The 27637-nt window shown below is 36.6% G+C and overlaps 2 protein-coding genes and 1 pseudogene across 3 annotated transcripts; all 3 read left to right on the forward strand.

Moving 5' to 3' along the window:
• Positions 1 to 568: 568 nt before the first annotated feature.
• LOC149173663 (putative UDP-N-acetylglucosamine--peptide N-acetylglucosaminyltransferase SPINDLY) lies at positions 569 to 7001 on the forward strand. 2 transcript variants are annotated; one of them, XM_089427969.1, is made up of 3 exons: positions 569 to 1021; positions 5496 to 5792; positions 6602 to 7001. In XM_089427969.1, the coding sequence occupies exons 1-2, from the start codon at positions 922 to 924 to the stop codon at positions 5657 to 5659; spliced, it is 264 nt and encodes an 87-aa protein (XP_089284095.1). In that variant the 5' UTR covers positions 569 to 921; the 3' UTR covers positions 5660 to 5792; positions 6602 to 7001. The 2 variants fall into 2 exon arrangements, with proteins under 2 accessions (XP_089284095.1, XP_089284094.1); XM_089427968.1 differs by having other exon boundaries at positions 573 to 1303.
• Positions 7002 to 7379: 378 nt separating this feature from the next.
• LOC149173664 (importin subunit alpha-2-like) lies at positions 7380 to 7986 on the forward strand. The gene is made up of 4 exons (XM_089426790.1): positions 7380 to 7453; positions 7546 to 7669; positions 7760 to 7891; positions 7981 to 7986. Exons 1-4 carry the CDS (start codon positions 7380 to 7382, stop codon positions 7984 to 7986), a joined length of 336 nt encoding a protein of 111 aa, XP_089282916.1.
• Positions 7987 to 8326: 340 nt separating this feature from the next.
• Positions 8327 to 9984, forward strand: LOC149173665 (protein RTF1 homolog pseudogene; annotated as a pseudogene).
• The last annotated feature ends 17653 nt before the right edge of the window (positions 9985 to 27637 follow it).

Consider the following 27637-nt stretch of genomic DNA (forward strand, 5'->3'; position numbering starts at 1 on the left):
TCTATTATTCGTCTTCTTTTTAAGGAAGATCTCGAAAAAGTTTCTGTTTTTCTTAATTTGATTCTCTTGGAACAGACAACAGGCATTCTTAATTTGATTCTCTTCGAAAAGACAACGGGTGTTTTTGGAAAATTAAGGGACCCGAAGCTATCGGAAAGATGTGATTCTCAATGTCATATTTCACATTTAAGGGTTAAAAGGAAAAGATCCCCAGGCCAGGAAAAAGATTATTAATTAATTTTGCAAACTTTTTTAAATGTATTTCAAGAATATGACTTTTAAAACTTATTTTAAAAATACTTTATTATTTTACAAGTAAGTAACATTGACTTTACTGGTTAAAAAATAGACACTCTTGTTAACCCGTAAGGCGTTTCTCTCTGAAATCAACTCTCCCCTCTGCCTACCTGTCATCTTGTAAACCACATGATTATATGTTAGACGATTGCAACAATTTCAGCCCGTTGATCGTTGATTCAAAAAAGTTGCCCAAACGGTTTCGGCGTTTCATTTGGCGTCGGATCGAATACTTTCATCCAGGCAGCTGAAGCGGGCCTGTGGAGTGGGCTACTATGGTTTGACCCTAAACATTGTAAATCTAAGTACCAGTTTATACCTGAGCATTTTCCTCAACGGAATCGCAGAAATGCCCGCCTTTGCCCTGACGACGGTCATGTTAGAAAAATTCGGACGGCGAGCGATGCTGGTCTCCACGATGCTGCTGAGCGGAGTGGCTTCTGTGTTGGGAGGCCTGATGTCGGCCCTACTCCATGTTCACAGTTCGAATCCCAACTCCACAATGGGCTTGCCAAGCTGGGTTGCCGGGCGCATGCGGGGATTTCTGAGCGGCGTGCAGTTAGCATGTGGCGTGGTAGCAATATCCGGCATGGCGGGGACTTATAATTTGATATATATATACACATGCGAGCTGTTTCCAACAGTAGTGAGGAACGCAGCGCTCGGGCTGGCGAGCGAAGCGGGACAAATCGGCGTCATAATCGCTCCGCTGGTGGTGGTGATGGTAACTGTAAATCCTTCCCTGCCGTTTAACACGACAATTCCAATCCAAGGGTCTCTTTGAGCCGTTCAATATTTTAACATATTAAATTGTGCAATCGGATTACGAAGAATCTCGCTTACTTCCTACATATTTCCCTCTCCCCTGTATTTCGAACCCATCAAAGTTTTATTTTGCGATTGAAGCGCTCCTGAGTATTTGTGCTTCTGCTTTGAATCCCAACGGTCTTCAGTTCGAAACAGAGAACGTTCATGTCAGATCAGGACATCCAGATCCCCACCTTTGGTAAGTTCATGGGCCTCCTCTTTCTGGAATTAGGCATCGATTAATGAAATTTTCTGAATTCTGGATGTATTCGCTGGTTCTGAAGATATGTATTGGTTGCCCTAAGTTTAGAGGTGCCTTAGGTTATTCGGCAATCAAGGATGTGCAAACCAGTCCTCTCAGGAAGGGTTAGGGTTTGCTTAGCCTTCGGGGCAAGGGTGTGCTGTCCTTTTATTCTCACCACCCGGGGGCCTTTGTTGGTTACTTTTGTGACCGTTGATTTCAAGGCTTTTTTTTGGGTCACTGAGATTGCTATGATTGAATTTGTAAATGTTAAAATTCACGATGGAATTCTTGTAAGTGATGATACAGACCACCTAATCCAGGGTACAATGGGTTCCTAATAATCACCAGGTTATGTTTGACCTCTCAGTTGCACCATCCCAATATCAAAATTATTACTGATGCCTTAGCTAACGGCGGCTTTATCTGGGTATGGATATAGTAAGCTTCAGCATGTGTGGTAATTAGATAGCCTCAACTATATAAAGAGCGACTAATTACATAGTCAAAGACGGTGAGCCTTTCTATCTGGATTCTGTCCATATAACAGTGATCTAGAATTTCTATTGGATTACTTACGATGCTGGTCCTTCCCCCTTCAATTTAGAAACTCAAAGAAAAGTTCAAAACTCCCTTGAAATCTTTTGAATGTCTACTTAAAAAAACTAGAAACCTTGCCAATAAGTATACCACTTGAAAAAACTCGAAACCTTGCCAAATTTAATGTCTCTCATTGTTTTGAAAGAATTTGAATATATTATATCTAATATAATTGGGTTTCCAAACTTTTGTTGAGTTTCAGGCAAGTCAAACTAACAGTGGTAATTAGATAGCCCCAGCTATATAAAGCGCTGGTAATTACATAGTCAAAGACAGCTGGTGAGTCTTTCCGTCTGGACTCTGTCCATATAACTGTAGCCTAGAATTTCTACCGGTTCCTCACGATGCAAAGCACTAATTCTAGAATTTTTATTGGATTCCTTATGATGAAAAGCACCATTGTTGTCTATGCATGCTGGTCATTCTATATATATTGTTTTCATTATCAACTAAGTTTCCTTATTAGATTATATATAGACACAAAGCCCTTAACATTACATTGTCTTTAACATTTAAACCAAAATATTTGCATTAATTCTGTATGATGCTTATTCCAGATTTATCTTTTCATTGTCAACCCAATTTCCTTATTAGATATCTTCACATTGCATTTCCTTTAGCATTTAAATTTTAAACCAAGATTCAACATTGTCTTTGGCATTAAAACCAAGAGATTTGGGCAAACCAACCACGTTTCTTGTATTTATGGTAGAATTATCTTTGGACTATTGGTAGAAACTTAAAAAAACTGAAGTGAATCCTTTAACAAAACTTAGATTAATGAATGTAGAAATAATACAAAATTGAGCTTACATAGATCCAAAAATTGATACACTTCGGAATGCTTTTCCAGGCACTGAAAAAAACAAAAATCCACATTCTTTAAGATCCAAATTGAGCTTACATAGATCCAAAAATTGATACACTTTGGAATGCTTTTCCAGGCACTGAAAAAAACAAAAATCCTCATTCTTTAAAATCCAATAGCTAGAGCGTGTAACCAGCATGGTTGCAACCTTTATAAAAGATATAATCCCACCTTAACTAGGGATATTTGCCTCTTTTGAGCTCTCTCCTTCACCTCCTTGCCTCTGCAGCGGTTGCAGCTTAGTTCTTTTACATTGGCATTTGGTCATGAAGATCATTTGAAATGTTAAGTGTCAAATAAAGATTCATCCGAAACATTTAGATAAAAAAAACCTGAACATACTGTATGTTGTGTAGGCATCCCACCATCCTTCTCAAACCCAAATGAGGACTTAGGGGAATCATCAAACATTGCCCTTCCAAGCCTATGTGACTTGTCATACACATTGTATGAGGATTTGCCAATCAAATCCAGTGACAAAGTAGCATGATTTTAGTATGTAGATTTTCGCTGCTATCCATAATTGTGTTATACGCTATGCATATGAATTGTGTTAGAATGTAGAAATGTCCCAACATTTCAAGTGGACACTATTGCCCTCATCAGGGGATCTAAATGAAGCTTATGTGGTAGATGGCTATAAAAAATCCATGGCATGGATCAGAGCCAAGGGAAGATCCAGAATTTGCCGGAGATTTTGGTAACATTCCTAATGGTATTTGTGTACCTATTAACCTAGAGTCATTCGCTGAAGCCACAGGGTGACCAACAAAATGAGTTAAATTGAATGAATATGCTAAGCCAGAACTGGAATTGTTGTGGCCAGGAACATAAAATTGAAGTGTTCTCAACCTTGATTGTGAATTTGTGTTATGATTTTGATGTTTCAGGTGAGGAGGCCGAACCATTACACGTTTATGTCCTAATGCAACTTGACTACTTTGCAGCAAAGACGATGTCTCAGTGGAAGTATCTATGATATTTTAAGACAAAATACTTGATTGCAGAAGAGAAGATGGTTGGTGCTCTTCAGATTCCTACATTAAGAAAAACATCATTCTGCCAAACATCCTTCATATTTACATGCTAAGGAAATCACTAAAAAAGCAAGAACGAAAAAAGGAATTGGGAATAATTTGTCATCGAACTAATTAGATAAAAAAAGACAACAAGGAGAAAAGAAGGCTACCCTTCTAGGAGGTCATCTCTCCTTCTAACTCATCATAGGTCTATCCATATGAGACAAGGGTCCATGCATATGCTAATCACTATTAGGAAGAGTAGGTTACAGACCCATTATTTTCTCTATCTCTATGCCTGACTTCTTTAGGTCACCTAAAAAATAATTATCTTTCCTTGAGTTATCACTTCCTCTACCATGATTCTCCAATATTGGTCTCAAATCCTCCCACAAGTATCCTCCTTCCTCTGAATTTCGCTAGTTTCTAGACACCATTCTACTGCTTATTATATCGATTTCCTGAGGTGGATGTACATGTGAAAGTAGTCCACATGAGGATCTTTGGACCCTGTAATTTCCATAGGCATCAATTAGAGCACCATGCATTAATTGATGCCTCAAATCATATCCATTAGTTGAACCATATACTACACTCAGTAGCAGCATCAAGTTGCCTGAGGTGATCTCCATCACCTTTCCCACCCCAAGGCCTTTCCCACCCCCTATCCTGCTCTACATTCCTGTCATTTAGCCTTCCAACAATCCTTGATGGAGAAGGATTCCTTCCAACTCCGACTCTTGATGATGCCAAAGGAGCACTCCTTCCTCCAACACTTGATGGAGAAGAATCTCTTCCAATTTTAACTCTTGGTGGAGAGGAAACCCTTCCACCTCTTAACCTAGAGACCAGAGAGTAATGTTTTCCAACTCAAATCCTTGACGAGGGAGAGAGAGGCCTTCCAAGTCTAATCCTTGATGGAGAAACATTGAAATCGTTATCACTATAGCTTGTAGCAGTCTTCTGTCCATATCCAGGTTTAGGAAAATCATCTGCACTTTCCAATCATCTAAATAACAAATGTTTTTCTTTTAACATATCGACAAGAAAATGTCATCAAATAATTCAAATTCTACTAGAAAAATCTGAAACACACTACAACTTTCACATCAATGTTTTTAAAAATAAAGAATACACCCACGCAATACCCCTGCATTTCTAGGATATTCCACCTAATTTAACAACATTCTATGAGCCATAACAAAAGGCGTGTGCATACTAGATAAAGTATCAAAGTTTCATTTGCCATTCAAGACTTTCTAAAATTAAAATCCAAATATCTAGAGACTAAATATTTTGTTCTTTTAACCGAACAATCACTTGTAAGAGAAGAGTAGTGTAAAGACCGATACTACAGCAAACTTATAAGAGAATCCTTGCTTTACAATCAAAATCTAGCATTGAGCATGGGTTTCTACTATTAGAAACAAACCTGCAAAATTGTTGTCCAGTGTAATCTGTTTTACTGGATTCTGTTGTTTAATTTAGTTGTTATAAGTGGATGTTTTTCATGTTCCATTTTTGTAAGTTTGTATGCAGAAACTACTACTTGCCCTTCGATTGTTTGTGTTTTTTTATAGAACTAATAAATTGCACGCATCTGCTGATTATTTGTGAAATAGCATGGAAGTTTTAATTGCAAGCTTCGCCTGTGTTTTTGCAGGTTTGACAAATTTAATTGTTCAAACTGAAGATGAGTATGTCAGCAAGGCATTGGAGTTAGCTTCTAACATTCCTTTGCTCTCATATCTGAGGACGTGTCTTTGGGAACGGATGCTGAAGTCCAAGCTTTCTGATGGACATAACTTTGTTCATGGTTTGGAATGAACATACCGAAAACTATGGCACCGGTATTGTGAAGGGGATGTTCAAGGAAGAGTGTTGCTGGTACTTTGTTACAGATTTCCATCCCAATATCAGAATTATTACTGATGCCTTAGCTAACGGCGGCTTTATCTGGGTATGGATATAGTAAGCTTCAACATGTGTGGCCTTTTTGGCGATCTTTCTTTTTTCAGACAGGATTTTATGCCCCGTAGCTTTTATTCTATTTATAATCTTTAGTTTAAAAATTGTGAACAGAGATCAAATCAGGGTTTATGTGCTTCACATTTAACTTCAGTGTAAGCGGTTGTATGCTGTATGAATTCCTGGGATCTGATTACATTCTCAGTATTATATGACAACCTTTTGGCTCACAAGAGTGAAATAGCTCTGAATTTTGGTTTATAAGTGATTAGAGAAACATGACCGAATTCCTTTAAATTCCAGAAGGATTACATTTGGGCTAGACTATGTTAGGCATTGCAAGTGGCCCAGTTTTGGGGTCTTCTAAGATGAACCATGCATCACAATCACTTTTGTTTTGCCAAGCTGCGGCAACAGGGAGTTGCTCTTTCCATAAAAATAAGACAGTGCTTAAATTTTGTCCCAACCGTTTATTGGTGCTGTGGAAGACTAGATCTTTGGTGCGTCGCCTGACACACCATTGCATTCACCATTGAACAATGATCTCATTGGTTGTTCATCTGAAATTTCTATTTTTTGAAATTGCTTACTTTATAACATGTTTTTAAAGGCAACACAACATGTTGCAACTTGCATGACAAGTAATGTCCAACTGTGGGACATGCAAGGACAATGGGTTTAAATTTCTATTTACAATTGTGCATCAATTACATATAAATAATGACTTAACTTAAGCCCAAATATGTTATAACCAAAATATAACAAGGGAGTCTTACTAAGATTATGTTGGATATGTTACAGTTGGAGAGTCTTCCTGCAACGGTAGCAGGGGTCTGGTCTGATGATCCTACCATGCAGTTAGAAGCACCAACTCAATTCAGGAAGCTTCTCTCTGTTGGTAATAGTCTTGAGTATATGTATCTTTATATGTGCTTCACATTTGACTTCAGTGTAAGCGGTTGTATGCTGTATGAATTCCTGGGATCTGATTACATTCTCAGTATTATATGACAACCTTTTGGCTCACAAGAGTGAAATAGCTCTGAATTTTGGTTTATAAGTGATTAGAGAAACATGACCGAATTCCTTTAAATTCCAGAAGGATTACATTTGGGCTAGACTATGTTAGGCATTGCAAGTGGCCCAGTTTTGGGGTCTTCTAAGATGAACCATGCATCACAATCACTTTTGTTTTGCCAAGCTGCGGCAACAGGGAGTTGCTCTTTCCATAAAAATAAGACAGTGCTTAAATTTTGTCCCAATTGTTTATTGGTGCTGTGGAAGACTAGATCTTTGGTGCGTCGCCTGACACACCATTGCATTCACCATTGAACAATGATCTCATTGGTTGTTCATTTTAAATTTCTATTTTTTGAAATTGCTTACTTTATAACATGTTTTTAAAGGCAACACAACATGTTGCAACTTGCATGACAAGTAATGTCCAACTGTGGGACATGCAAGGACAATGGGTTTAAATTTCTATTTACAATTGTGCATCAATTACATATAAATAATGACTTAACTTAAGCCCAAATATGTTATAACCAAAATATAACAAGGGAGTCTTACTAAGATTATGTTGGATATGTTACAGTTGGAGAGTCTTCCTGCAACGGTAGCAGGGGTCTGGTCTGATGATCCTACCATGCAGTTAGAAGCACCAACTCAATTCAGGAAGCTTCTCTCTGTTGGTAATAGTCTTGAGTATATGTATCTTTATTACCATTTTCTTTTGTCTTTAGGAAATGGCCATCTGAAAAAATATATGTGACAGAAGGCAGTCCTCCAATTGAGGAAGTTATCGCTGTGGGTGTGGTCCCTCGACTTGTAGAGTTTCTTGCAAGGGATGATTTCCCTCAGCTTCAGGTATGATCTGTTTTTCAGTTGAGATTCTAAGTATTGAATTGACATTATATTGTGGTAATCTAATATCGTTTTAATTTGGTCATATTATAGTTTGAGGCAGCCTGGGCTTTAACAAATATTGCGTCCGGAACCTCAGAGCATACCAGAGTTGTGATTGATCATGGAGCTGTGCCCAAGTTTGTGCAACTTCTTAGTGTTGCCAGTGATGATGTCAGAGAACAGGTTGCATTTTGGACCTTTCCATCCATTTATGTTACTTAGAAATATTTTTGAAATTTGCCATCTCTATGTTCAATGTGCTTTCTTTACAGGTCTAAGGGTTCTTTTGAACTAATTGAGATAGTAATGTTCGTTTCATTGTAAGGACCATGTATTACAAAACGTAATGTCGGTGATGTACATTTATTAAGCTCCATGGTGTGGTTTGCCTCTCACAATTTTAATTTGTTTGATGGACAGTAGGTTTTAGGTTTTGCAGATCTATTGAGGAGTGGTATTTGCAGTCTCTGCTCTAGCCAGGGAACGGACTATTCAATCGACGTGGGTGTTTAGAGGGAAAAAAAAGTTATGGATGAACTGGAGCATTTGCTGCTAGAAGCAGCTGGTCGAACATCTACCAATGATGGAAAGAAAAACTGAAATCCTGGGAAAGGGAGACTGGAAGATTCTGATTCAGATGATGGCAGTGACTCGAAATACATTGATGACGATGATTCAGATGATGCTTGGACAGCAAATAGGAAGGCTTCTGGGTCAAGAATGCCCCTGAAAAATAGATTTGATTCTGGTGACAAGGATGATGATGACAGGGGTTGTTGTGATGATTCCGATAGCGAATTATCGATAGGAAGTGATTTATACAAAGATGATGAAGATAGGGAGCAGCTTTGAAGATATTAGAAGCATAACAATAAGGAGATCAAAACTTTCCAAGTGGTTTATGGAACCATTCTTTGAGAATATCATTGTGGGCTGCTTTGTAAGAATTGGGATAGGAATGTCCAGGTCAGGACAGAGTACTTACCGTCTTTGCATGGTAAAAAATGTTGATGTGACAGACCCTGATAAACAATACAAGTTTGAGAACCACACCACATACAAGTATTTGAATTGTTTCTGGGGTAGCAAGAGCAATGCAACAAGATGGCAGATGGCCAGGGTGTCTGATTCACCTCCACTTGAGAAAGAGTTTTCAGATTGGGAATGGGAAGTAGAATGCAGTGGTGGTCGGATGATTAGTCGAGCAGAAGTTGAGGAAAAAATAAATGCGCTAAAAAAGATAAATCAATTTGTGTATTCTGCAGAAACTGTAAAACAAATGTTGCAGGAAAAGAAGTTGGCTTCCAAAAGGCCATCGAATGTGGCTGCTGAAAAGGACAGGGTTAGAAGAGAGATGGAGCTAGTGGAGAGCAGGCATGATTATTCAGAAGTTGAGAGAATTAAAGTGAGATTGAAGGAACTAGAAGTCCTTTCTCTTCAGAGCAAAAGCAAGGGTGCAAAAGCCTTGATGCTAATAGAAATGAATAAGAAAAACAAGGCTGAAAATTTCAAGAACGCTTTTGAGATCAAGCCTCTAAACCTTAATCTTAAAGCAGGTGAAGCAGGGTATGATCCTTTCACTCGGCGTTGGACTCAATCTCAAAATTATTATGATACAAAGGCGAAGGTTGCTGAAGACAACACTGATGCGAACAAAGAGGCAGATGCAGCCAAAGTAGAGGAAGCCATAGCAATAGAAACTGTTGAGGATGATGGAAAGCTTGTCGACACTGATGCTCCTGTATCAGAAGATGCAAGGGTGTATTCTTTGCATGATTTTGAACTTCCAATTTCACTTGCTGGACTGCAGAAGTATGGGGGTGCTCAAGGGGCCCCTTTAGTTTTTATGGCTAGAAAGCAGAAGATTGAGTCAACTTGTGGAGTGCAAGTTCCTAGTAATGATGGAAAGAGGCATCATCTGACATTAACTGTGAATGATTACAAGCGTAGAAGAGGCCTGCTGTTAAAATAAATAATGATATTTTCTCTGCTTGTTGGTTTCCCCATTTAATTTTTATATGAAAGATTCGGAAATTTCCTTTTGGGATTGCCAGAAACATATGCAGAAAAGCCTTAAAGTGAACATTTTTGTAAATTGTTTCAAATTCTATATGTAGTGTGCCAGTATAGGCACTTTAAAACACAACTGCAATAACCTAGTCAACCAAGGATTGTCTTTTAACAGTAGCAACATCATGGATTGTTGGCAGGCATGAAATCAACAATGTGTTAGAAATATAGGCTGTATTTTCTTGACATCTAAAGTTCAAGGGTGTTTTTTTTCCCAACCATTCTGCTAAAAAATGGTATATAATGTTCCAAAAGGATTCCTTTCCTCTAAGTAACACTATTCCACTGTAAGTTATCATGCAGTTGGTGAAACATGGCGTTTTATGTTGTTTGAGATTGATGTTGAGTGATGCCTTTTTCTAAATTATTGTTGAAATATGTATTGTTTTTCATATTCATGTAATAAATGCTATGTTTTATTAATTTCTGTTGTTGTAGTATAGTTTGCTTAAATGCTTTTAGAGTTGTGGTTGTTTTGTTGTGCTTAGTTATTTATTCTTGCTTTCGATTGATTGCAATTCTATCTAATAAGCAACTATCTTTTACATGGTAAAAAAGTTTGGCTGAATCAAGGAAAACATTCGAAAATCTGGAAGAACTTTGGTACAGCCAAATAATTCGGTTCAGTTGGGATTCGTATAGTCAATCTGTTGTTTGTCCAAAACTGAACCAAACCAAATCCAATTTTAACCCAAAAAATTCATCTTCCCAAGAAACCCTAAAGAATTCTTAAGAAAATGCATTTTAACTTTCAAGCCACCAATGAATATGATATTTGCCCATTTCTTCTCCCTGTCCTATCAATGCCTGTCACTACTCCCTCATTTAGGAAATAGCCATGGGAGATTTCAGGAGACTATGTTGCTGTTGATGCCTAGAGAGGTTTGTCTATTCTGTTCATGTGTGAAGTCTCGAGGAGACTGCATTTGTAGTTGGGAAACTGTTACCTGCACCTTAAAGGCCTGCTTAGACCTTCATAAACAAAGTTACACTCAAATGAAGCATGCCAACCGAGCCAACATACTAAATAAGTAGATTCCACTAGGTATTTAGTCATATATTCTCTGTTTGCTATGTGCTTATTTAATTTTTATTTTTCAACTTGAAAGGGTGTACCTAATGTCTGTGCATATCCTTCTTACTTCCAAAGCACCTAGAACAGGTTACATGACCTGCATTATCAAAAGTAGAATCACAACACACGCAAACAAATACATACGCCCACCAAGCACAAGAAAATAGTGTGATGGCTATCAACTTTTAAAAATCAAACTTGTAATAATCTCAATAATAAATCTAATGTTCTTTAGAGAAGACCTGCTACTTTTTGCTGGGTTTCGTACAGTTTATTGTGTATGATAAGGAAATACATTTTCTTGAAGGGATTGCATCAGAAGGCTCAACGAACCTTTGAGCATTTTTGTAGGGGTTTATGTTATCCAATCATTAAAATTTTTGATAAAATTAGTCTGGACTATCCACATACCTATTTTTTTTCAATAAATTTGAAGAAGTTCATGTTTTTGCTTTAATAATATGTATACTCCTGAATTTTCTGAACTGTAGTTCTGTGGGCCAATTGTTTTCTGTATTGTATGGTATCCACATTTGAATTTAGATTCTATCTTGATAACTATCATTTCTTAGTATGTTTTTATGAATATATTGCATTGTAAGTGTTCTTTCTCTTCTTACATTGGACAAGAGAATACGACTGTCTTTGACAATGTGAAGTTGTTGAAGATGCAAAAATTCCCTTGCTTTACATGAGCCAACTTGACCTTCAATAGAAACGTTGCTAAACACAATGAGAAGTTTCATGTTTCTTTAGAGAGCATCCCGAAAGGCTTGTGTAATTCCTGCATTGTTTTGGTTGATGCCTTGCTGAGGAATCATTGAGACTCGTCATGGTTTTGTGGTCCAATCAGAACCTATTCAATACTCACCTTCATTGACTATATTAGTTGGACACAAACCCTGTCAAAACTCTCAAGCCAGTAGGGCTCGGGCACAATGTTAGTTCCTCAATACGGTGATCAAAGTCTGTCTTCAACATTACAATTGTCTTCACGCATCCTTTTTCTAAATAAATCTATATTACATGCGCTTGAAGGACTAGCTTTGAAGTCTCTATTCTCCGGCAATGTTCAGGGCTAAGTTCATGTAGGCAATTCTATGTTGAAATTATACTTGCATACCAGAATCTTATATTGGCAATGTTCAGGGCTAAGTTCATGTAGGCAATTCTATGTTGAAATTATACTTGCATACCGGAATCTTATATTGGCGGAAGACCGTTACTCAAATGTCTGCCAAAAAGAGCACCCATTCTGACACACCACCTATGCAAAGGAAGAAGCCTCACAAGTGTTTGGGCTCCTTTTCTCTATCATGGCTGGGGAAGTAGCCAAGAGTAAATATCTCTGCAGGCATGAAGTCCAATAAAAATAATGTATAAGACATATTTGACAACCAAACAATTGCATCTAAAATGAAAAATATGTTCCCGGCCTTTCAGAAAATGTGGAGTCTAGCAGAATGTGAGGCCAACACTATCATCGAAATTCCAACCAGATATGAATCTTTCAGTCTTATGGTATTATGGGACAATAACATCACTGATATATGAACTATATATCAAGCTTTCAATCCCAAAATATAAGTGTTGGATGCTTCACTGCAAAGCCTAGAAACCTTCTTTCAAATGTAACAACTGGATGATGCACAAAAGTTGATGCTAATAGAAGTCCGTATGGAGCGACCAACCCTTAACATGGTGGTGGGCTCTTGTACGAGAAGCCTTCTTTCAAATTTAATAACTGAATGATGCACAGAAGTTGATGCTAAAAGAAGTCAGTATGGAGCGACCAACCCTTAACATGGCGGTGGGCTCTTGTACGAGACTTAGTCAACTCAAATTCACCTCCTACACAAACTTTGATATGGTTCAAGCAAGAAATGCAAGATAGGTTATACCTGAAGGGGAAAGCAGAGGAAATCATGAAGCAATGGATTCACGTAAGGCAAGTACGTGGTCAAAGGCATCAAACAATATTTTTGATGGCTTCAAGTCCATGGTGATCAACTTGGAAGTTCCTCGACTCACTTCTTAGAGGACTCTCAACCAAAATATCCAAAGAAAAATGGACCTGCTTAGTATAAATGCTTTGGAGAATTCTTTACAAGTAGCTTTCGAGTTTGAGGCCAAAGCTTCAGAAGAAAATGTACGAAGCCTCCACCAACTACAGCAAGGTTCTCGAAGCCTTATCTTTTAGAACTGTCTCTATTAGTAACTCAGAGCAGCCTTTAAATCAGGGAAATGATTACACAATAGATAAAATTGGCCAGCACTTATCAAAAATTCCATCCAGCCAGATAGTCGATGCTCAATCCTACTTTATATTTTCTAAGGACAACCAATAACTCCACGAGGATAACATGATCCCTATTTAGCAAATACACCGGCTGCCCGCTCAAATGGCTGGTACCTATAATCATAGCCCTGTGGATAAAAACTGATGACTACGAGTTACATTGGCTCTATATATTGATGACAGTTTCTTTAGCTTTGCCAACAATCATTGTACTCTAGTATAGACTAAATGGACACTGGAATTTCCATTATCCAGAAGATGGAATCTTACCCAAGGCATTCACAAAAGTTGTTGCCAACCCACAACTGGTTGAAAATAATCTCCATCATCATAATAAACTTTATGCCCATAATATGCACAAATGGTAACACATGATACATCTCCCAAACCAATGGAGTCCAACTAAAGTCTAATCCGAGATCCTCCATTCTCAACACTTTATACATAAAAAAACTTGTATGTAATCGGCCTCTCTTTGCACTTTTTGGGGCAATTGCTAGTTATATTAAGTTACTTGAAAAATCGGTCTCCTACAATGTATTTTAGGTATCAGAGGATGGAAATGGTTATTTCCATTGATTGAGGAATCATTTAGGCAATTTCAGTCTTGTAGAAAAGATTTGTGTTGGTTCAGCCTGGGCTTGAAACTTTTTCGTTGTCATCTAATTAATCAATGCATTAGGTTGACCATAACAAAATATCCATTTTCAGAATACACATTATCGTCCACCCTTGCTTTCAACAATGCCCATTCACATGTCGCTATTCTTCCCCACTCTATGCCTTACGGCGTTTCCTTTGCAACATAAGGTGCAAATGCTAGTCTATTCATAGTTACTTTGAGAAGATTTTTTAGGCTCAGCCTTGTTTATTCAAACTTCAAGCAGACGGAAATATTTATTCTTCCTTTTTTAAATTTACCCAACTGGAAGATGCCGAAAATATTTCTGAGAATACTTTTTTATTTATTCAAACTTCAATGAGACGGAAAGATTTATTTAATATGAGTGCAGTCTTTCTTTTTTAAATTTAGCCAACTCAAAGATGTAGAAAGATTTCTGAAGATGGATAAAGTCTTCATTTATTCAAACATCAAATAGATGGAAAGATTTAATTAATTTGACTGCGGTCTTCCTTGATGAAATTTAGCATTATGAGAATACTTCTTCGTCCAAGTATTTTCGTGACTAAATTTACCCCAATGGATTATGCAACTAATGGTTTGTCTCATTAATTTTATAGAAATTATAAACTATTTAAAGTTCGAGATTTGATATAGTAATTTCTAACTCATTGAAATTTCTGTGTTATTTATTATCGCTGGTGAGTTGGTTATATGGTGTGCAAGTTAGTTAGCTGTATTGTGTGCAAGCAAGATTATAAATAGAGAAGAATAAAAAATAGTTGAGAATTTTATAAAGGGCAGAGGACATATATAGACTTTTTAGTTTTTTAAAGTATAAATCTTTTTATATACTAAGGAAAAAAAAGTGCAAGAAAAGACTTTTATAGAGAATCCATGTTGGTAAAGAGAGTAAGTCATAAATTGGTTATTTACAATAATAGAGTTCAGGCTTCTGTGATCCATATCAAGTTAAGAAAGATTCTTCGGCGAAAATCACATGGAATATCATTTGTCGACGCGTTTCGAACCAACTTGTCCTGACGATGAACCACACTAGTTGGTTCGAAATGCGTCGACAAATGATATTCCATGTGATTTTCGCTGAAGAATCTTTCTTAACTGGTTATTTACAAATCAACAAGCGATAACAATCATTCTAGGGTATTACACCAAATGATATATGGAGGATATACAACTAACCTAATATCAAAGATCCAATGAGAATATGTACATTAAGCAATCTTCAATAATTCATTAAACAATCTTCCACTGTGACATTAGATATGGGTGTGATAAATGGCCCCATTCTGATGGATATGGGTGTTATAAATGGCCCCATTCTGAAAACATGTTGAAAATCTCCTACAATGGGCATGAAGGCTCGACTCACACTGAAGATTCTTTCTATCATTTTCCCTCTCTTCTTAGCTTCTAAACAATGATTTTAGATATATAACACCAATTTATAGACATGTTAACATTTTGTTAAACAATAAAAGTTTTTTTCATATTTACAATATGCAAGGAAGCAACATGCACTCTTTGTTACATCATCATTTGCAAGTATAACAATCGGACATTTGTACATTTTGTCTCATATTATTTAGATTATCCTACACATTCTGATAATTCCTCCAATATTGAGTGATATATTCTTAGCATTAAGACTTGATTATAATTTATGGCTAATACACCTACATGAAATAATTATGATCAATCCATAATCATCACTCCATCTTGGAAAACAAGTTTCTAGATGTTCAGGATTGGATTATTTTCCATTCTAATTATAAACTAAATTTACCTATTAGCATAAATATTACAAGAAATAATTTCATTAAAATGTTATTCTCTGAAATTGTTTTTTTATTCAAATTATGCTTCTGTTTATCTTATTATTTTAATCAAAGGAGAAGAAACATGAGTATTTATATCTATATTTTTTCATAAAATGTAAACATTTCTTATAAAAATATACACATTTAAATATAACATTTAAACTTATAACTCTTTGCATAATTACCATTTCCTTAAAGGATACGATAATAGAGATATTGTATTTAACAAATGTTTTTTTGAAGAAATATTAATACATTTTCTATGCCTTTGTTAATCAAAAGACAGATTATAAATTCTTACTAGATCTTTCAAGAAATATTACAAATTCTTGTTAAATTCTACAAACAATAGAAATAATATATGTGTATAAATATAGTTGGAGATTGATAGAAAATTATATTCTACTACTACCATTTTATGTTGCCCCTCTTGGTTAATGATATGTGAAAATTCAAGAATTTATAAAATGTGAAAATAAATATGAATATTAATTTTACTACCTTTTAATATGATTGTTTTTAAAATTATTATTACTATTATTAAATATTGGATATTTCTTTAATTTATTATTTTTTTCAAGGCAAAAAAAATAAAAAATAAAAAATAAAAATAAAAATTAATAAGAGAGCCATGTCTACATGTACATATTGTTAAAATGTAGCATCACATATATAGCCACATGGACAACTAATCAGCACTCAACAACAATGTTATGCTCTTGACCTGCGAGAAGATACCAGAATACCAAATATGCGAAGAAATATACCCAGAACACAAAAGAATAAGAAATAACAACATGTATTTTATTATTCCGAAAAGAAAGCAATGTTCACTTGCCTCTTCAAGGGGGCAACCTCCAATAGACCTGGGCTCAATTACAAAATAAGACACGATGCTCCTCAAGGGGAGTCTCTATCCTTTATATAGGATTCATACATGCAATACCATGGGTCAGTGCCATGGTTCTTATTAATACCATCTATCTAATCCCATGGCCCATTTTCAACTAACTGTGGTCCCTTCATTAAATGTAGGTCTACCACTTACAATTATTAATATGGGCTTTATTGACTCTTTACTTAACTATAACTATGACTCGACTCTATTACATAAATAAGGGGGTTAGGGTTGGACCCTAACATGCCCTCCCCCATAAAAATATCCTTGTCCTCAAGGCTGAAGCTGCAGAAACTGCTGAAGGACAGTGGTTGGTTCCCAGGTCACATCTTCTGGAGAGGTGTCTTTCCACTTGACGAGGACTTCCTTGATCGTGCGGTCGCGTAGGTGCCATTCTCGCGTGTCCAGAACCTGTTCAGGTTGGAGCTAGATTGAACCTTCTTCATCCGATTCCGGTAGACTGGTTTGAATTCAGCAATGGTTCCCAATCACTTTCTTGAGGCATGAGACATGGAAGACTGGATGGATTTTTGACGTGGGTGGAAAAGCTAGCTTGTATGCTACTTCTCCGATGCGTTGAAGTACTTGATACGGTCCGTAGAATTTTGCAGATAATTTCTGATAACCCTCGTCTTTGAGGGATGTTTTCTTATATGGTTGCAACCTCAAAAATACCTAATCCCCTTCTTGAAATTTGTGTTCTGAACGATGTTGATCTACCTGTTGCTTCATGCCCTTTTGAGCTTGATGGAGATTCTCTCTGAGGTGGGCCAACATGGCTGTGTGATTCTGTAGGAGGTGATCCTCTGCTTGTACCTTCGAGCATCCCTGGATATAAGAAGTAGGTGAAGGAGGGAGTTTAACATAAACTGCTTCATATGGAGTCATTTTGGTGGTGGCATGATAGTTAGTGTTATACCACCATTCTGCTAGAGGTAACCACTGTACCCATAGATGTTGCTTTTCTGAAGTGTAACACCTAAGGTAGGTCTCCAGACATTTATTGACATTTATCTTGCCAAGAGTAGCTCGCTATGGAATTTGGATCCTCCTGCAATTTATTAATGAGTTGGGAGAGCAAAGGATGTGAAAACCATTCCTTGCGAGCCTCTTCAATCCATTCGAGAATGGGAAGGGAGATTGCAAGTAGGGTGATTTCCTCCTCAAATTTGTGTGATAAAGCATTTGCTACGACATTTTCGTGCCCTTTCTTGTTAATTATCTCATAATCATATCCCAACATTTTGGGGAGCCATTTATTTTGTTGTGGCGAGGATAGGCATTGCTCCAAAAAATATTTAAGGTTTTGATGGTCTGTACAGATTTGGAAACACCGCCCCAATAAGTATGGTTGCCAGGTATCTACTGCATGTAAGATGGCCATCATCTCCTTCTCATAGGTAGATTGTCCTAGATTTGTCCCACTTAGTTGTTGGCTAGTGAAGGCCAAGGGTCGACCTTCTTGCATTAAGACTGCCCCAATACCCGTACCTGAAGCATCACATTCAATCACAAAAGATTTGGTGAAGTCGGGTAGTGCTAATACAGCAGTGGAATGCATGGCCTATTTTAGAGCTATAAATGCCTATTGTGCTTCACCATTCCAAAGAAATGAATTTTTCTTGAGTAGGTGAGTGAGGGGTCTAGCAATGCTACCATAATTGCAGAAAAATTTGCGATAGTAGCCAGTGAGACCCAAAAATCCTCTCAAGCTCTTCAAGGTCTTTGGTTGAGGCCAATCCTGCATTGCCTAGATCTTTTTGGGGTCCACCCTGACACATTCACGCCCCACAATGTGGCCCAAATACTCAACTTCTTCCATGCCAAAAGAGAACTTGGACTTCTTGACAAACAATTTATGCTTCCGGAGCAGTTGCAAGAGCAGATCTACATGCTGAAGATGTGTGGCCCAGGTGTAGATGAGGATGTCATCAAAGAAAACAAAGACAAATTTTCCTGAGATATGGTTTGAGTAGGTGGTTCATGAGGCTCTGAAAAGTGGATGGGGCATTACAAAGACCAAATGGCATGACCAAGAATTCATAATGGCCTTCATGAGTTCAGAAAGCAGTCTTTTGAATGTCTACTTCTTTCATGCGAATTTGGTGATAGCCCGAGTGAAGGTCGAGCTTAGTAAAGAATTGAGCCCCATTTAGTTCATCCAACAAATCATTGACAACTGGGATGGAAAATTTATCTTTGACCATCAGCTTGTTGAGGGCCCTGAAGTTTGCACACATATTCCATTCCCCATCTTTCTTGAGCACCATGACCACAGGCGATGAATAAGGACTAATGCTAGGATGAATGACGCCTACTTCCAAAGGTTCCTTGACGATTTTTTCAATTTCATTCTTTTGGGCAAATGGATATCTATATGGACGCACATTTGGTGGTTGGGCCCGTCGGACCAAATTAATGCTATGATCATGTTCCCCTCTTGAGGGTGGAAGTTCATGAGGCTTGTCAAAGACTGGCAAATGGTTGTTTAAGATCTGTTGCATCTCAAGATGAATATGAAGAGAAGTGGGTTCGATGGCCTGGATGGCATTAAATTGGGCTATAACTGTAATGCCCCACTTAAATCTTATCCTACAAATTGTGTTAATATTTACATTATCTGAAAATATTGAGAAATATTGGTCTAAAATAAATTTATGATTTCCATTATTCAAATTCCCCACTTACCTTCTCAATTTGAATATTGTGTAGGATATGGTCTCCTTCCATTAATTCAAAATATATTTATTCATTCACATTCCCCAATGTACCCTCACATTTAATAAGGAGAAGACAAAGTCCTCTCCATCTTATCATGAATATATATATTTATTCATTTCACATTCCCCAATGTACCCTCACATTTAATAAGGAGAAGACAAAGTCCTCTCCATCTTATCATCAATATATATATTTATTCATTTCACATTCCCCAATGTACCCTCACATTTAATAAGGAGAAGACAAAGTCCTCTCCATCTTATCATCAATATATATTTATTCATTTCACATTCCCCAATGTACCCTCACATTTACTAAGGAGGAGACATGGTCCTCCCCATGTAATTACACTTCACATTCCCAAATGTACTTCCCCATTAAATTCTCAATTTTAAATTCATATCACAATTCCAAATGTACTCTAGCTTGGAAGAGAAGTCAACCAAGGATGGGTGAGAGTTAATGACATTAATGAGAGGTGGTTGAGGAAAGAGGGTATAAAAGGGAAGGGGGAAGGAAGAAGAGGGGGAGTTGGAGTTTTGCTTAGGATTGTGGGGGTTGGTTGTGATTGTTTGGCCTTGTTATGATTTTTGGGAGACCTTGGAAACCTGTGGAGGTTTCTTGGGTTTGAGAGGAGGAAAATATCATTATCTAGTTTTGCACATTCTTCTTGAGGACACACTATATCTGGTTGGACTTGGGCACGGAGGGCTAGGGAACCTGTGGAGGTTTCCTGGGCTAGGAATCTATTTCCTAGTTGGCTGGGAGGTAAATCCGGTTGGGTCAGGCAGAAAGAGCGTTCAGCTGGAGCTATCAGACAAAGGTATCGTCATCAACCGCCGGAACAGGTATTTTTCCATGGACTACTCTTGTTAAGTTGATATCAATGGAATGCTCACCTTAATTTATGTTTCTTATGATAAAATGATTAAATGTTAAATGTTTAAAGCTATGTGAAAAGGTCAGCAAGCTCCTTTGTTATTTATAAATTAACAGAAAAATAGATATGTTAGTGTATAACGAAATAAAGGCTCTAATAATAGGATTCGGGTTCTTACACATGGTATCAGAGCTCTAGTTCAAAACCTGGACCCAAAGCCCACTAAACCCCAAAGACCGCTAGAAAGAGGGCTTGAAGGGGGAGTTACAAAATTAGAAGCTTGACAACTCTTTAGAGTTGAGATTATTGTTGCATTAGTGCATGAAACATCTTACTGTTCTGGTGCAGTCTATCTATCTGCCTTTCTTTGGGAGCATGGACAGGTTTCTATGCCATGGAAATCATTGTGCAATGTGCAATTTATTGTAAATTAATGTTTTTTTTTTTTCAGTCTTGTATTGAATGAACATTTTATGGAAATGAGAAAACAACCAAGAATGTGGACTTCATAATTTTATTTCTCCGTCTAGAACCGTGGGCGCTTATATGCGACAGATGTCGGTTGAGCCAATACAGAAGATAAGATTTGCCTTGAATAAATGACACTTGCCGCAACACTATGCCAAATAACATTTTCTTATTCCAAAGGGTTTTTAATTCCCGGGACTAGTTTAAAGAGACTAGTATTGACAATATTTTATCACCAAGTCCATACACAGAAATTGAGTATTCAATCGACCCTTATATGCATACTTTTGTGAAGATGCTTGGAAAATTCACGCCGTTTTCTTTAACGATAGGTGCATGAAAAGTGTAATTCCTGTAGTCTTACTCATGTTTAAATTTATAGAAGCGTCACTTACAGAGCGCGTTGGATCTTTGTCATTAATGAAGTTTTTAAAATCACCACAGAAATTTAATTGTGGATCCGAGCTGAGAAAATTGATAATCTAAACCCAGTTTACTTCAATACTTCCGAATAGCTCCAATGACTAAAATTCCAGGACAGGTTTATCTAGAACAGCTAGCAGTTTCTTTAGTTGAGGCTAACATAGGCTCCATTCCGTTCCCATACCTGATTGATATTTATATTGAGATTATGCCTCGTTTTCAGAGGAGAAAATGGCAATCGAGTATTCCTGCACTTCTTCTATTGATAGGTATCATTAAAAAAATCAGAAGAATTGGGATAATGGATTAAACTATACTTATACACTTCGAATCAAAAGGCCTATTTATCCTTTGTTTTGCATTTCTTAATAGTTATGTCAACCATTTACATTCAATTAAGCATGCTGCATAGCACGATGGCAGTTTACATGTTCCTTCGTATGAGACATTCTGCATGCCTTGATATTAAATAAGACTATAACCAAGGCCCATTCTAGCCAGGTTTAGCTAAAACAACTAAATAATCACTTAAAAAAAAATATATAAAAGTAAATTTTATTACTAATTTTAGTTTCTTGAATTTTGGTAGCTTAAAAAAAAAAATATAAAAATATGAAAGTAAATTTTATTACTAATTTTAGTTTCTTGAATTTTGGTATTTGAAATTTATGTGTAATAATCTCAAAATATTTTAGATTCAGAAAAATTTAATATTTAAAATCGATTTACAGTAATTACACCACCAATGTTCTAGATTCAAAAATTTAAAAACAATCAAGGATGTGGTGCTACAGCCATTTGAGTTGTCTTCCGCATGAGGACAGTTGAAGGTGACATTTTAATGTGGTTCTGTTATTCGATTGGCCCAAATGTCAATTTAAGGATTTTGGTCGTATAGGTTTTGGGTGGCATCGCTTTTGAGACATGAGCCTGATTTCAGAATCGGAAAAAGGGTTGCTCTTATGTATTTCTTTTGGTTATATTGGAGGCTGAGGATGATTTATTTTCTGGGCTATGTGACAAGCAGGCAAAATGTGGTCATATTGCTTCACATGTTAAATCCTGAAATGCTTCAAGGAAATTATACTCCAGGTGAAATGCTTCAAGGAAATTATACTCCAGGTGTTTTTTTTAGTATTTACATTTAGCACAGGCTAAACTATACTGATTGTGAGCTTTGACATTGCAGAAAGCATTATTTTGTTTGACTCCTTTCCACAGATTACTTTTATTTTTTTTTCCTTGCAACTGTTCTCCCCATCTTTCAGCTGCCAAAGATGGTTCCTTCTGTCCTGTTATCATGCCATGTAAATCTGTAAGGTTGATAACTTTATTCAGGATATAATACAAAAGAATTCAAGTTTCACTCCAGCCGCTGGACATCGGAAATATTCAACAGAAAGGTTTAGGACTGTTACCAAAATTACTATAAAAACAATGATGGATATCTCCTGCCTTAAATCTGATAGACATCATTCCGAAATTACAGCTTTGGAAAAACTTCAGAGTGTTTTGTTTCATAGCAGTGAAATCAATTTTCCTTTTTCACAATAATCCTCATATTTTTCCTTTACCCTTCATGTTATTATCATATCTTGGTATCGAGTACCGTTTGTATCTTGGGTAGTTTGATAAGGTTCATGGGTCAACCAGGCTTAGGTATTCTGTTCTTAGCTTTGTAAAAATTGGCAATATGTTATGCCATTCACCCTTTATTTGATTTGCCCTAAAAAGGGCAAAATTTGATATTTTGAATCCATATTACGATTGATTCGGGAGGTAACTTTAAATATAGCCAATGCACATTCAGTTCTTTTCATTTGTCATTTACAATGGATATAAACTTTCCCATTTGTTTGAGAGTAAGTGCACATATGTATCAGAAAATACCCATTGTTGCATTTTCCAGGGGAAAAGGGTTCTAGGCTTCATATTTATCTTAACCAAGATTTTGCCATCCCATATTTTGATTTTTGAGGGTTTCCTCCAAACGCTTTTATGAAATATATTGTTTATGTGCTCTGAATCTCCTCCGTGTTTCATAGGGTTGAAACGTGACAAAACTAAGTGCTTCCTACAACTTAGTTTGTATTATGTAACCAAGCATATTGCCCTGTCCATACAAAGAAAAATACCGATGAAAATCCTTGACCGGAGGACTCTGTAGCTGTGCCAGATTCACGGGGTTTCAAAATTCATGAACTCTTTTATTCCTCTTTTAAAATGTAACCATTACCTCCTTTTGGTTATGAGGTCATCTTGGAAGAATCTATCCCTGGTAAGATGTTTTGTTTCGTTTCAATTTTCAAGTGCCAAATACAGCTACTTAGATTTATTTTGTTAGCTTTTCATTTTAATCTTTCTAAAGTTAAAGGGTTTTTCCCCAGTGAACTGATTTTAATAAAATCTTGAGTCTGTACTGGGTGTTAAATTGTTAATGGATAGGAGACGGGTTTATTATTCTCAAGCTATATATGAAAATGTATAATCTGCATCCTATGTGTTTGATGTCTGTATTTGACATAATGTTTTACGAATGCAAATTTTGCAGCTGTGGTCCATTTAAACCAAATTACAAATATTAGTGGACACTGTATGACATTTGCATCCACAACTTAAATCAAATAATGTTTTAGGAATGCAACCAAATTACAAATATTAGTGGGCACTAGTATAGCATTTGCATCCACAACATAAATCAGAAAGCAAAGTCTGGATGGCAGCTTTGTAATGAGCTACTTATTCTACCAACCAATTAACCTAGTCAATCATATGTTCCAGTGTTTCAAACCTGCTAATGTAATTGATATTATTGAGAATACTGTGTAGTGAATCTAAAAATATTTTTCCTATTATATTTTTGGCAAACCTTTATTTTTTGAATAGTGCCCGGGGTAAATCAAACTGAAAAATAATTATAGTTAGGTTTTGGTTGTTGAAATGATCTGATTTGTTTACTGTGCATGAAAAGCATAGAAAATTTAACAGTTCAGATATCATTTACTTGACAATAGCCCACGTCCAAGTTGCATTCACTTCAATGATGCATAATTCTGGATTTATCTTGTTATTATAAGGGAGATCCACTTGGTCAAATTATATGTAGTGGGAGATACCTTGGATATTAGCTTAGCATACACTGAATGTTTCAGTTAATGGGTGCACTTCTGTATAATATAATGAGTTGAAAGATTGATGTCTAATACTCGATTAGTTATAGTACTTGTCCTATAAATAATACTCTTTGAGGTTGTGTGCAGCTAAAATTGTGTAGCAGCTCATATTTTATTTCTGGGTGAGATTTTAATTTGCGCTCTATGTTAACTATAAGTTATTTGCTCATTTTAATTTGCTCTAAAAAGATTAAGTTATTTATTGAGAGAATAAGTATGTATTAGAGAAGGAAGGTGTTCTTACAGCCAGGGTGGGAAAGATAAATAAAATGGAAAAAAAAAATTGAGGTTTATTGTTTGTTACGTAAAAAGAAAGAGTTACTCTTAAAAAAAAGAAGAAGATAAAATTGATCTATCTTAACTCCAAATATTTTTATCAGTGAGAGATTTGTACCTAGAAAATCTAGTGTTTAATAGATCAGGTTGGTTTAATAAATATGAGCATACCACTCATGTTAATGCAACTTACTTATAGAGATTTATGCATTGTTCCACCAAGAACAGGGATTGACATCTGAAATGCTGATATTGTCTCCATCATGAGACAGGACCTGTTGGGACAGCTGCATTAGTTCAACATCCTGCTGTAGCTTAGAACAGCCAAATGAATTAAATTTCTGCAACGATCTCAACTTTTCAACACCTGGTATCTCTTCTATTTCATTGCATTCTTTCACATCTAGTATTCGAAGCTTTGTTAGCTGCGCCAACCCTCTTATGCTCTTCAGTTTGGCACATTCAGATGCCCGCAACTCCTCCAAGGACTCCAATGTTTCAAGACTTGGCAGCTCCTCTAATTCTTTAGACTCGCTGATGTCCAGCTGTCGAAGGTTTGCAAGACCCCAAAGCCCTCCGATTTTCTTCAATGCACAACAAGATGAAAACTCTAGTGTTACTAATGTTGATGGCAATGCTCCGACCTCCAACAGATCATTACAAGATCTTATCTTGAGATGCTGTAAGTTGGAGCAGACACCTTTAGGAAATGATACCTCAGATACTATCGTGCAGTGCAGCTCTAAGTATTTGAGCGCCAGCATACGTCTGTCAATGTCAGAGTCGAACACTCTGTGTCCTCTCAGATCCGTTAAAGCAGTTTTTCCTCTTTCAACCAACCCCCACAATCGACTACAGAACTTGTAGTGACGAGTGTGAATCGATTCGAGAAACAAGGAGATCAAGCTCCCAAAGAATACCAACTTAAGTTGTCAAGAGTGAATGTTTATGAGCAAAAAGGGACTAAGAGAAATACTTTGTTTTATCATTTCAAAAGCTTCGGATACTCTGTTTTTAGAAATGCTCTTCAATACACTTACTCTGCCCGAAATATTGCATTCAAAGTATATGCTGGTTTGAAGAGAACTCAGCAACGTTATTTTAGGTTACTTTCAGGAAAGTATATGCTTTGTCTGTCTCTGTTACTGCCTTTTCTTTGTACTTGACATTTTAGGTTCCCATCCTTGGAAATGAGCTCAGGAACGTTACTTTTTCTACGGTGAGAAACAACTCCCATGGTGTAATGGTTTCCCCATTCATTATGACATGTTAGAAAATATCTATTAAGCACAGTGGAAAAATCAAAGGCTTCGGGGAAAATCCCTAAATTCTGCATTCATCACTCTGATTCCTTAAAAGGAGAATGCCAGGGACTCAAATACCGATCCCTTTGTGACACTCAGTGTACAAGATTATTATAGAATTATACCTTCTGGGCCGAAGCCTATTCTTCCAAAAACAGAATTCACAAGGATATCCAACACATCAACATTTTACGCTCATCTACAAGTAAACTCTCGGACTTCCTAGAACAAGTGCCAGCGAAACAAATCAAATCAGAGCATCAAAATCTACAAATAAATGTCTGCGTATTTATTGAGCAAATAAAAAATGCTAATAGCATTACGCATTATGATACATCATAGGTCCCTTAATCGGGGGCAAGCCATTATCCATTCAAAGTATGTTTGAAAAAAAAAAGAATGAGAAAGAAAATCTTAAAGTTGTTAGATTGCTTTCCAAAATCCGTTGAAATATAAGAAAACTACATAAGAAACTAAAACAATGATGTGGGTTGATTCATCCCTGCATATAGCCATTCATTGAAAGGATCCAGGGGTGGAACCGAAAGGCACAAACAGCCTGCAAGGCATGACCCCTTACAGATCCACAAGAGGCAAAGATCAGCCCATGGATATATAAACAATCTTAAAAGGATATTATCTCACTTAAAAGAATATTATATCTTAAAGAATCTAAAACAATAATTGAATGGGTTTAACTCTGGCAAATGAGGATTCAAGTTTGATTATTTGCCCATGCCCACATAATCTAGAGAGAGAATGCGCACAAAGATAACCATAAAATAGTAAAAAGTAGTAGAGTTCAAAAAAAAAAAAAAACACCGTTTTCTGGCATTTATCTATAAGCAGAAACAAATTCATGTCAAACAAATTCAATAGGCATTAGAGTATACCTGGACTACTCATTTAACTCCATGAAGAAAATCCCTGAATATATTAAGTACAAATAATTCACAGCATTCTTCATTGATAGAAGCTGATAACTTTGCTGACAAGACAGGTATGCCTTGAGTAAGCCCAACCTCTATTAATCAAAATGACAAGTTGCATGTGTAAATGCAAGATTCAATGATAAACAACAGGTGTTGTGCTAACAACTCAAATCAATGATGAACAACAGGTGTTGTGTTTACAGCAACTCAATTCAATGATAAACAACAGAAGGTGGTGTGTTACCTGTTATTATGATTCTTATGCAAGTCCAAGAAGTCTAATTACGCATTACAGCAATGAAGGGCCAGAAAAAAAATTAAACTGTACCTTGAATTAAAATTAAAGCAAATTGTCAAATCGCTCTTATTTATAAATCTTCTTCTAAAAAAATAGTAAGTACTGGGTCAATCCCAATTCATTAAGTTTTGTAGCCAGAGCTTGTGTTCATCTCGACTGGTTTGCTGTACAATTTCTTTTGCCTTTAGAGGCGATTACTTAAAATCAGGATTACTGCTTCATGTTTCCTACATATATCATTCAACCGAATCCCATCCCTAATCTCATGGTAGCCTTCAATATTGCCGACGGGTTGTGGACAGAAATCCCGTTGCCACAGAGATGCAAAAGGATTAGTCCTGAAAATTTAGGGGATTACAATGGGCAAGTGGTGCTAGTGGAGCAAAAGGGCTATGACTCTGTTCGCATATGGAAGTTGAATGAAGCAGAAGTATGGTGTGATGTAAAAAAAAAATAATAATAATAATAAATAAAGAGAACCGTTTGGCAAAATGCAGCATTCCATTATTGGATTCAGTAGCAGTTAATAGCAGTGGGTTGGTAATGGTAATGGATCGGAAAATGAATATATCGATATATAACTGGAATGGGAAATTGATAGTCTGGCGATTGAGATTCCCTGGGCCTCGCATGTCTCAACGACCAATTC

Source organism: Pinus tabuliformis, chromosome 4_2 (assembly GCF_031772625.1).
Source record: "Pinus tabuliformis cultivar Carrire ecotype Pingquan chromosome 4_2, CPIR1, whole genome shotgun sequence".
In the NCBI taxonomy this organism is placed as follows: domain Eukaryota; kingdom Viridiplantae; phylum Streptophyta; class Pinopsida; order Pinales; family Pinaceae; genus Pinus; species Pinus tabuliformis.